At 30.5% G+C, this 12,461-nt stretch overlaps 1 protein-coding gene across 1 annotated transcript; it reads left to right on the top strand.

The window, feature by feature from the left end:
• The first annotated feature begins 4,615 nt into the window (after window positions 1–4,615).
• On the top strand, window positions 4,616–7,156 carry LOC119675213. Its single transcript, XM_038086402.1, has 2 exons — window positions 4,616–4,870; window positions 6,373–7,156. Exon 2 carries the CDS (start codon window positions 6,440–6,442, stop codon window positions 7,154–7,156), a length of 717 nt encoding a protein of 238 aa, XP_037942330.1. The 5' UTR covers window positions 4,616–4,870; window positions 6,373–6,439.
• The last annotated feature ends 5,305 nt before the right edge of the window (window positions 7,157–12,461 follow it).

Here is a 12,461-nt window from a genome sequence, read left to right as displayed (position 1 = left end):
TTAGAGCTGCAGAATTTTGCTTCCGCTCTACCCTGATGGTGGTGATATCTAATGATCTTAAATGAGAAAAGAGAAAATTATTGAAGTGTGTTTTTATTAAAATGCACGATCTAGCATTACATATGTCTGTTAACATAGAAAAGATTATACCCGTTGATGTTGAGCTCTTTGACATATGAACTATGAGCCCAGGGCTCTTGGATGATGTCAAACTCGATGTCCTCCTTTCTAAATAAGAAAATCAGATTATCCGTCGAATATTTAAAGTATTTTAGATTTATTTGCTCCATCTTGACCGTAAGCGCATCAATAGAGTGTGTTATCAATGATGAGGTCATCTACCAACCAGTGCCAGTACCCTCTATCTTATTCAAAACGTTATCCGTTGGTGCATTTTTCGTTATGTTTTTGCGATTGCTCCATATAGACAACCGACCAGTCTTCCATCTAGATTTTTCAGCTTCAGTTGCTGCAGAATAAGGTCCGGGGGTCAAGATTTGTAGGCAACCAAAAACGCGCTCGAGGTCTCAATGAAATTTCTGCAGCAGGGACAGCTTAAGCTTTCAACCACCACAGTTCTCACAAATCTTAATGATCGCCATGTAAGGAAATTCATCGAATACTCATGGTCGCATCTAATCACCCGGTAACCTTGGACCACATATGTGCAGTCGGAGAATGGAACAACCCAGAATTGGTCATGAGCTCGGACATAACCAATTCGGACAATTTGGTTTCAACCAGCACTCATTTCTCCATCAGCATTTTGCCATTGGAGTTGCGTTCGTCGATCAATGCCACACTGAAATGATCTCTCTCCACTTTACCGAAGGGACTTGAGCATAAAAAGCGCACGCTGATAATGATTTTTTTGTGCCCTGCTGGTCGTTTTTTGCACGAGTTCAACTTACCCTTTCTGCTAAGAGTGCTAAGGATGGAACTTAATTCTTCCTGATCTTAGCTAAGCACAAACATGACAACGTTCAGGACGACAATGTTGTGTGTTCCATCCCAGGCGGCACCCTCGTGAAGGATTCAGTAGAAGAATTTTTGCCACTTGCAAACCCACATAGGTCAAATTGATACAGATGCCTGCTTATCGTAGAGTCTTCTTATCTTTTGTTAAAAAGTTCGGTATAGGAAGAACTCAGTACCAGTTTGCATAATGTCGTGTTCCGATTGGTTTCCTAAAGCACTCCGTTTGGCTAGTTTCTGTGCTTTGCAATTGCTGAAAACATCCCTATGACCGGGAACCCAGATTAGAGAAATATTGAACTGAGTCAACATCTCATTTAGTGATGTGTAGCAGCCAAAGACTGTCCTAGATGTAAATTAGACTGAGCTAAAGGATTTAAACCGGCTTAACTGTCTAATAGTATGTACCAGTGACGACTGCTCTAAAGTGCGGAGGTGTGCGGCGCACACCCTAAAATAATTTGCAAATTGTTAAATAATATATATAAATTTATTAATTATCTTTACACCAGGAATTAATATTGTTTATTACATTTTTATACATATACTAGATCTAACGCAATAGATGGAGTGGTGCACAGAACACCATTAATGCAGAATTCAAACGATGACGCTATATAAAAGTATTGGTCTAGTGACAGCCGTATATAATTATTGAGTAACACGAGGATGTTATCCTCACCTTTTACCAAAAGCTTTCTGACATTCTTAGCGCGCTCTAAAATACTTTTCTTCCAACTAAGTTTTCTATCGAAAACAATACCTAAAAATTTTGTTAAATTTTAAATTGTACCGCAGAACCTGGAATATAAAGTGGAGAAAGATTGAGAGAAAATCGAGATGTGTACAAACAGGAATTTTGCTGCAAATTATATTAAAAAGTCAACTATCTGACTCAATGCTTTAGCACTGGGGTATTTACATCAACTTGTAAAAAAATAATTTGGTTACAGATATACAGAGTGTAATGAAAGTATGAAGAAATATTTCTTCAATTATTATCCATTATCACTTTTATCCATTTCACTTTTAAAAAAATGTTCTCGGAAATGACGGTATTGAAATGGCATCATCTAGCAATAACAAAATGTATATGTGGCAGGTCCAGATGAGCTACCTGTAGAATTCTAGAAGACTGAGAAGAGGAGAAGAACATAGGCACGCGCTATTTCTTCACTGAAGATGATCTATTGAAATACGTGGATAACTAGGGCAGCGCTCTTAATGTCAAGGTAGTGGAAAGGGCTGAATCTCCAGAAAACCGGGTAGAACGATGAGTGATGATGATTGATATGGATATAACAAGCAAAAAGCACCACTACAGAGCTGCATCTAGCAGTTTAATGCAACATTTTAACAATGATATCGATGCTATAGTCCTGCCACAAGAGCCTGGGTATGCCGTTACCTTGTATGCGGACTCAGGATTAAATATTATGAAATAACGTTTGTAGTAATAAGGGTAAGCCAAGATCTTAAACACTAATTCATAAAAAATATGTTTTTATTCTTCCCCAATACAGCAATTAAGATCAAACTGAAGTAATCTTTGTATATTTGTGCAGCTGACAAATGGCGCTCAAAAACGTAAAATATAGCTTCTAATACTAATCAAGAGAGTGAGTTACTTTTTGACTTTATCTTAAGAAACAACTTTTTTATATGTAGCGATGGCAGTAAGCCAACTTTTATTTCTAGAAATAGGCAATGAAATTTTGGATATAACAATTACTGCACTAGGCACTTTTTCTCAGATCAGTTGCTTTCAGAATTTACTCTTGCCATAAATACATCAGATGCCTACAATTTGAAAACTTTCAGGTCTCAATAAAACAAATTGAATAAGACAAAGTTTTCTTGGAATTCTGATAATTTTATAAACTATTTCAATGGTCTCAGTTTGGACTTCTGATTGCGAAAGCGTTTATGAAATTCATCAAATTTGAAATACTATTTTAGTGCTTCGATCAAAAGAAATTAGATGGACATAATTACTTTCAATTGTATGACGTCCTGGTCATAACAGAAACAGTTAAATTTTTCGCTCTTAGGAAATAAATGAAAAAATAATGCTTTGCTGGCAGAGCAAATGTTGTTAATAGCACTGCGTTTTTACGCAATTGAATGTATGCTGCGTGTCAATGGTGATTTATTTGGGATTTCAGTTACATAGAATGTTGGGTGGTTGTTGTAGACAGTGATTAGAGAAATAGCAACTATGTTATTATAAAACCTGTTAAATGAGTCCACTATTCAAATACACAATTGTGTTACGTATTCATATGGCGTATGAAAGCACCGTTTTCCAGTGTTGTCTCTCTGGTTGAGAACGAAAATGAGAAGAAAAAGTGTAATTATTGCTACAGCAGTCTTGCATAACGTTAGTTGTTTAAATAATGATACTGTTGCGCCATCTTTATCTGACGACAAGGCAATAGCTATATCGAACAACCTTGATGTACCCAACAATAGAATGGTCGATAATGGAAAATCAACTAATTACACATGAACACATATAGATCTGTATTTCAGTAATTTAATATAACAAATTAAATAAAATATATGTCAATATTTTTAACAATATAAAGAATTGTTCAAAATTTTAAGAAGCTTATTTCAAGCTCTAATTTGTGCACTTTTAATTTCCGGATTTTTTCTTATTAGTTCGCTTCGGTTTGCCTTATACGCATTTTCAATACATACCTATATGCTTTTCTTCCATTTGCTCCATTGATTCACATGTTCTGCCTTCATAAAAACTTGCATTTTTCTTCAGTTTACTTTTATCTGTACCATTTCTGGAAGAGAAAACCAAGAAGTAACTTTTGAAGTCCTCTTCTATCCTTTTAAAATGGGGTAAGTTGGTTTTTTTAGTTGAGTTGGAATAAAGCTTTCCTAATTGTAATTCACTAAAAATAAATAATATTGAAGTAATATAAATATAAAAGAAAAATTACGTACAACTTTTACCTTTCTGAACATGCACCCATTTTCGTATTTTTTTTTTAGTGACAGCATATTTCTCAGAACAGTTGCGTGGGAATTAAATTCGTTGCTCATTTTTAACCAAATAGTATGATCACTTCGCCTTCAAATTTGACAAGGACGCAAACTTTTTTTGCTTTAAAAATTGTTTTTATTCTCGTTCGTCTCACTGGATTGTCAATAACTTAACAAATGCCAAAAATAACCGCTTCAGTTTATTTGTTAACAACTCTACATACTTTATTATGCATCCACGCTGTTACCTCATGTATAATTTTTTTTTGTAAAATAATTGTTAATTTATTGTGTTTAAAATTCATTATTGTTTTTTTGGGTAAACTAAATTAGGAAACAGATACAAATTCAGTAAAAATTAAATAAGTTATAAACGCAGACTTTTTCTATTATGTGTACATAAATAGATTTAATAGTCAGTTTCTTATTTACTAATAATTTTGTATATCACGAACATCATTTTAAAAAGATTTTGTATCAAAATTTTATAATTTGTATATTGTATGTGTAGTTTTTCATAAAATGTTTTATATATAACTTAATTTTGTGTCACATCTATATGTCTGATATCATATATAATGTTATTGCTCCAAAGCACCCTATGCAATTCAAACTAAATTTTCAACTTGTATGGCAACATGCTACAAATTATCGTTTTGTTCATGGAAGTGTTTGTGGTAGATATTGTGCAGTGCGGTATTTAATTAAAAGTCTTGATTTCGTACTCCTAAAAATGCAGCTTGTTATTAACATTACTGCAGAACATAAAGAAATTGTAAATAATGCAGAAAATCTAGGATATGTGATTATTTTATCGAAACTTAAATAAATGTACTTTTCTGTGTAGTAGTTGTGTATACCACCTAAAGATTATAATTCGACGAATATATTGGAAGTAAGAATATTTTAAATTAAATATAATATCACGAATTGTAGAAATAATTAAAGAAAAATAATGTTTTTAACAAAAATCATGTATTAAACAAATTATCAATATACAGCATTCCAAAATATTGTTTTCCAATAATATTTCCAGTGGCTTGTGTATGTATCACACAAAATTTTCATTCGCCTGTGTAGTTCGTTTCGCCGTGGTAAATAGTGGCGTATAAAAAAAATGGAATATAAAACTGTAATGCACCAGTGTTTCAGAAATTAAATTTAAATAAATGAAACTTTCTTTCTTAAAATCAAACTAATATGTATTAATCGCAGCTATTTAACAGCATATAAATGCTGTTTTTCACTATATGAAAAAATAAATTGTTGGCTTCCAGTCATCATTTCAAAGTGTTTGTTCAACGCATATAATAAATCCTAAGCTCAATTTTATGAGTACTCAATAGTGCTATACAATTGTAAATAATTCTTATTTCAATATGTACCGTTTTTGTACACATAAACTAACTAAATGTCTCTTATTATTTATTAATAAAACAATGAAAGTGAAATAAACTAACAAACTTTACATTTTTGTATACAAAACAGTACAATATGATTTATGAACCCATTGTCCCGTACGGTATGTGTACTATAAAAATATCATTGCGACTTCAAAACTAAGATTTGTTCTTTAATGGTCTTTGTTTAAAAAATGCACTACAAATAATCGGCTTATATAAAGTTAAAGTAGAATATCTGTTTATATAGAATGCTTAACAGATCGAATATTTTAAGTTCACTTTTGTCATATTAAAAATACATATAAAATTTGCATTTGAAAAATTTAAGTGATAAAAACTATTACCAAGTGTAAGTTTTGGTCTTTTACAATGTGGTTTTGTATAGTTCTATCTTAAATAAAAGTTAAATGCAGTAAAAACCATAAGCTAAAAATATTTTGTAAGAAAAGCCTAAACATTTAGCAGTTCAATTTCGTAGGTCAAGATTATTAATACTTATTCATTCGAGAATAATTAAAACATTGGTTCCATATAATTGGGGAAAAGACACAAAAGCTGAATATTATAAACGTAGAAAAAGTGTTATTGTTATTAAATATACTTTTGCTAAGACTTGAAAATTTTTTGTTATAAACTTTAACATTTGCTTAGCTATGGATTTTTTAAAAAAACTGTTTTTTTTGTATATATTTAAACATTAGTGAATAAGAGTGGGAAGAATTATATAGTCCCAACATGTCTAGTCTTTGATTATTTATATATATTTACGTTTAATAATTTAAGAAATTGTCCAATAAGTCCATTACAATTGTGAAAGATTTTGTTGACGTGTTGTATATCGATACTTATGATCGAATAAACTTTGATGGTAATGTTGTATATGTAGTTCCTTATCATCGTAGAAAACTAGACATACGGGGATACTAACCATATATAAATCTGAAATAATATATTTTGTGTATATATTTTAACATAATGTAATAATTATTTGCAGGTTCCAAGAATTTTGGGTATTTCGATGTGTTATTAAATATATTTAAAAGTTGTCTTATATATAAAAAATGGATGATCAGCACAAGTTCGTAAAACCAACAGATATTCCAAACAAAATATCATCAGACTTTTACATAGAACATAAGCCTGTTTTAAAATCCAATACCCACTCGCATCGAAGTCCGGCATCAGAATTTTGTATGACACGTTGTAGTACTATTTATAATAGCAGTTCAGGTGATACGAAAGAATGCAGTTTAGAGTTAAATCGTAGTATTAAAATATCATCAGAATATGCATTGCCTTTATTGACATCATCGCCATCAATGATATTAAATTGTAGTAAATTGAAGAAAGAGGAATGCAGACGCAAATACCAACTTTCAACAATTAAGAAAAAGAATAATAACAGTATCGAGCAAGTGAAGCATCGAAAATGTCATTATGATTCAAATAACTCTTTATATATGACACCATTTAAGTTAAGTCAACGAAAATATGTCAAAAATATAGTCAACAGTAGGAAGATATTTCATACAGTGGTATCTATATTCTCCCAATTGGCATTATTAAAAATAAAAACAACAGATAGAAATATGCACAAAAACAATTCTTCATCTAACAAATTAGCAGCACGGAGGAGATTTCATTTACTTCCGAATTTGGGAACAACGTCTTTTTTCACTCTGTTAACATTAGTATGCTTGGAAACAGTTTTATTGTCGACTGTATCAACGTGTGCAAAAACATTTTATATGCACTGGAATACATCAAATAGCATGTAAGTATAAACATTTTATTTTAAATTTTAAATATTTTTCGAACAGCTCAATGCATGTGCAAATAAGTCCAATAAAAACAAATTTCAATAAAAAATAAAAAATAAAATAAGTATAAATTCTATTTAAAATGGTATAATATTTCACTAAATCTAATTACAATTTTTGAACAATTAATAATATAGTTGCGACTTTTACGCAAAAGTCTTTAACATGCTCTCCTTAAAGTCGTCTATTTTTTATGATTTTTTTATGATTTCATATGCAAAATACATAATACACATACATTGTAATGTGTAAGTTTGTATGTCTATATGCTACGTAGCATAACGCACTTTTATATAGAATAGTATCAAGTTAGCTACAGTTAAATGAAATAGTCTTATGTAGGGTGAAATGGTCTATGGTATATATGCATGCATGCGTGTGCTACAACCATTTTTCTTGGACTGTGAAAAGTTAAATATAAATGCGTAATTGAGGGTGGTTTTTATTATTTTAGAATATTGTTGCGAACATTACAGTTATCGTCATCACGTCATATCATATGTTATTCGTGGTTTACCGGCTGGTGTTGAGTTTGTTGATCTGATTTCTGTTCTTTCGGGGCAAATTGTTGGTCATGTAGTAACAAATACATTTCATACGTTTTCTATAATGCTGTCAACACAATTTTTCCACATCATTCATGTGGTTTGATTATAGGTGCAAATTATTTCACGATAATTTTAGCAGTAATAAGTCTGCAAAGGGTTGAATAATATAATATAAGAACGTTGACATATTCATACCTTCTTGCAGAATTTATTAAACATATTTAAACTAAAACAATACAAAATAAATTGAGCTACAAAACATAAGAAGTTTTTTTTTTAAAGAAATACAAATATTTTAAAAAAAAAATACAAAACTCTTTTTTCTTTTGTAGTAATCATTCTTTGTAGTTTTAATATAAATTTTTAGCGACCATATATGACAAGTCAGTGATAAAAAGAGTTAAATTTATGTTTACCTTTAAATTAATTTTTCGACGCAATCTTCAATCAATTTTGATTTCAATATACCTGAAACAATGGTTTTCTTATTCTTTTTATACAATCTGAAAATTAGGGTTCTATGATGAGATATTTAAAAACATATTGATGCAGAGCGTTATATTGGCAATAAATAAAAATCAGATAGACACAACTCTTGTAATTACGGTCGATGTATTGGCACCTCTAAGGTACAATAATTCGACCTATTTTGCTGTTGCAATTATTGACGAATAAGGTCGTGCTTCACTTTACAAATATATTATTCAGTCTAGAGATGTGGTTATGGGTTTCTGGTACGTTAGAAACTTTAACCTGAAAAATTTACTGTCGAAAAAGAAAATCCTTTTAATTACTTATATAGACGAACATAATTATTGGCATAACAAGCATATTGAACTTAAGCACCGCGTTAATACATCGACTTTTAATTAACAAACATTTTTTTTAGATAAAATGTTTAATTTGCAATTAAATTTATTTTATTTCATGATATCATCTCTTACATTAATTTCTTACAATTAAAAAATCAAAAAAAGTACTAAATAATGTAGAACAAAATTATTGGTATAAAATGTACCAAGTTTTAAAAAATAAAAAACAAATTTTAAAAAATATTTAACGTAACAATTAATATTTAGTGGCGAAGCCCTTTTGTTTAATAACAGCTTCTAGCCGCCTTGGTATCGAAGAAACCAATTTTTTGTGTGTTTTCTGGCCCAATATTTTATCTCTATTCAGGCATTGTCACCTTCAGTTCTGCTTTCGCTATAGCGTGGTTTTATAGACCGGTATTCAATTGTTCCCATAAAGTTTCTATGGGGTTGAGATCTGGCGATTGGGTTGTAGGTGACAATGTGTGTTTTATATGATGCGCGAGCCACATATGTACATCATAAGCCGTATGTTTTGGGTTATTGCTATGTCGGAAGATAAATGTGGCAGGTAAACTCAAGTTTTTGGCACATTTTTTTGGCTTTTCTCTTGAGAACGTCTGTATAATATTTTTTCTTCCATAATGTCGTCAATGAATTCCAGTTCGTCGACATCTGCAACGGTCACGTGACCCGGTATAACCACCATGTTTCACAGACATAGTAGAAAAAAATTTTTTTTTTTGCAGTTCTGTAATTAGTTTTCTCAAAACCGTTTAGCCGCCATTGGATCGAAAGAAATAGAAGTTTCTTTCATCCGAAATGATTACATTTTTCCAAAAGTCAATTGGCTTGCTTAAGTATGGGCTAAATACTTCTATTGGTTGTCATTTAAAATTAACAGTTTTTGCCTATCAACACGTCAACTGTAATTAGTTTTATGTAGTGTCCTCCTGACCGTTATGAGATTAATATCCTTTCCAAACTCTCGTTTATCCTCTGCTGCGATAAGAATATTTTTAGGTTGATCTTCACCTTTCTTATTATGTTGCTGGTTTTCTATCAATTATTTCCCCAATATTGGCATAAGATTTGTCATGATTGTGCAAATATAGAGAGATTCGGCGGTTTCTTTATGCTTACTGTTCATTTTGTTCAAAATGGATTAAGTTTGTATTATTGAAGCACTATGATATTCACTTTTGCAGTATTAAGTTTTAAGTGATGATTGAATTTTTCGTTGTTTTCTTTTAATAGTCCAAATTATATTCGTATTTCTTATTAAATGGCACTCTAAACTACTTAAATGTTATTGGGTATCCTTATGTACGTGAAGACCCCAACTTTTCTGCTTAAAATGAAACCTCAAATTGTAACATAAAGTTTTTAAAATTAAACAGGAAAAGTGATATAGCATTTACAAATAATATAAACACCATAAACCGGAATCGGGAAGATCCGTGACACAATTTACGACTGATGGAAGATATTAACATCGTTTTAATACTTAGCAAGCTGTAAAAATCACATAGTAGCGGATAATTTTTTGAGCAATCTATTTCTTCCAAAATTTCGGTCGCTCTGTTATATAAGAAGCAACAATAGTATATTCTTCTCCAAGTCCCATAGTATAAATCCTAATTGTAATTTGTTTTTTTTTTATATTTTCGTCATGAGGCTTAACATCATTTTTTTTTTCATTTTAACTAAACTATACTTGCATTGTAGTAAAATATTTCTGATAGCTTTGACATACTTATTTGCCGAGTGGTCGCTATAATACATTGACTGTTCCACTCCAAACGATAATGTTTGAACTTGAATTTTAAAAGATTTTAGCTTGTAAAGTGAGAAAAAAAAAACATTAACATCTCAGACAAAAACCAATGCAAAGCGGTAAATGTACCGCACATCGTTTAATTGATCCAAAATAACATGTATATATAAGTTCTGAAAACTTTTACTTGACAATCACAAAATGATATAGGTTTTGTTTTTATTATATATCTCGATTTTTTCTACAGAAAATTTTTAAATGTTTTTATTTAAACAAAAAGCAGTATTTTTGCGATTATGAATTTTATTTCAATGTGTAAACTTATTCATTTAGAGTATAAATATTTTACCATATACAAACTATTAGAGGTGTTGGTGAGTTATCAACTTATATGTATAAAACCTCGCATTACCTTGATTAAACCATTTACATTTTCTTTAAATTAATTCTAGTTTTTTTTTTCTTAACTGAATAATTTAATTTGTTTCCGTAATGCCAAATTCATCACCAATTTTCTAGAAATCCCATATTATTAATAAAAATTTTTTCGGAACTCTTTGAGCCGGCTTATCTTTTTGGAGCCACGATTTCTTGCGTTCAATATTGTTGTATTGTCCGTAGTGACGATTCGACTTTTTGTGCTAACTACGACAGAACGAACAAAATGTCGTGTAGTTGGCTACAAAAACAAAATCACATTAATATTTTAATTTCAATACTTTGATCTTTATGATTTAAATATTATAAAACCCGGGAGATCCATTTTCTTAAACAGTTGCATATTTTTATCGCCTTTCCTCATTATGGCAGAACTTCTATAATTTGAACTTCAATTAAAATTCCAGGAACCCATTATACTGATGAGTGATTACCAGAGTATCGTTTACATTTAATGTCGAAGACCACTTCAAGACGGTCACAAACGATAGTGCTGCAATGTTTTTTGTTTTCATCAACTTCAACTAGGTTTTAAGATTGCATTTTTATCAAAATCCATTAATGAAATTTTTGAAAGAAGTTGGAACTGCCATTCTGCCAGTACTTCTTCCATTCAAAGAAGTTTTTGCTTTTTGATAGTAATAAAGTAAATTATGCAGAAAATACTGTTTTCTATTTTCGATATTTGATGAAATACCGAAGAAGAACTATTTGGCAAGTTTTTACAAACCTTTTAACTTACAAATTAAAAATTAATATCAATTTGTTATATCAGCTGTCAAATACAATACAATTTAAGTGTAGAATTGGATGTAAAAATATGAAATTACTTTTTGAACAAGCCAGTAGTAAAATTTTTTCCAGTCACCACATTAATTGGATTAAAATATATATCGCTGTGTAGAATGCAAGCCAATTGGGTCTATTGCTTCTTCATTACAACTAAAATTGATAAAAAAATTAAACGAATGTTTTTACTTTAAAATTTTTTATTTATTTTTTAAATCTATTTCATCGTCTTCAAAGTACCCGCCTTCAGATGCAATATTCTTGTGCCAACTGATTTTCTAATTGTAGAACCCAAGTCGATATTCAAGACAGCTTTGGAATTTTTTGTATTCAATCATGTCGAAATGGTGTACCAGGTGCGGCCTTTTGAGCTTAGGGGATAGGCAGATGTTACACACTGTTAAATAATCCGAAGACGATAGTTGAACGATATGAGTTCGATGACTGAAATAACAGAATGATCTTTATGCATTTCATCGTATCTTGAGAGCCAGAAATCAGTATTTGACAAATTTTAACGCGATAGTCTGAGTTTATTCAAATGCAGTTAACCGTATCAGTCTCGACGATTTTTGAGCATCAAATCTTTTGTTTCATTAATGTGTTGTCCATCAGTTATTGCTGATATGCATCTACTGTAATTTTTGATTTTCATGCATTTTCTGCATTTTTATAGTGTTAATATTTAAAAATTTTACATTGTTTTTGGCTACAGTGGTATATAATAAATAAATATTCTTTTTCTTTTTGTTTATTATTATTTCCATTTTAAAGCATATTAATTTATTATGTTCTTAACAATAACTCGTCGAGCTTTTTTATTTTGATTAGCTCAGGATCTTCAGCCCTAAAACTCCTTACATGTTATTGGGACTTCTTTTAGATTCTAGAGCAGACTC

The sequence above is a fragment of the Teleopsis dalmanni genome, chromosome 2, assembly GCF_002237135.1.
Source record: "Teleopsis dalmanni isolate 2A chromosome 2, ASM223713v2, whole genome shotgun sequence".
In the NCBI taxonomy this organism is placed as follows: Eukaryota; Metazoa; Arthropoda; class Insecta; order Diptera; family Diopsidae; genus Teleopsis; species Teleopsis dalmanni.
This window is presented reverse-complemented; position numbering and strand designations above follow the sequence as displayed.

Excerpts from the sequence above, each read along its gene's own strand:
- LOC119675213 (XM_038086402.1), top strand. The coding sequence starts at position 6,440 with ATGGATGATCAGCACAAGTTCGTAAAACCAACAGATATTCCAAACAAA.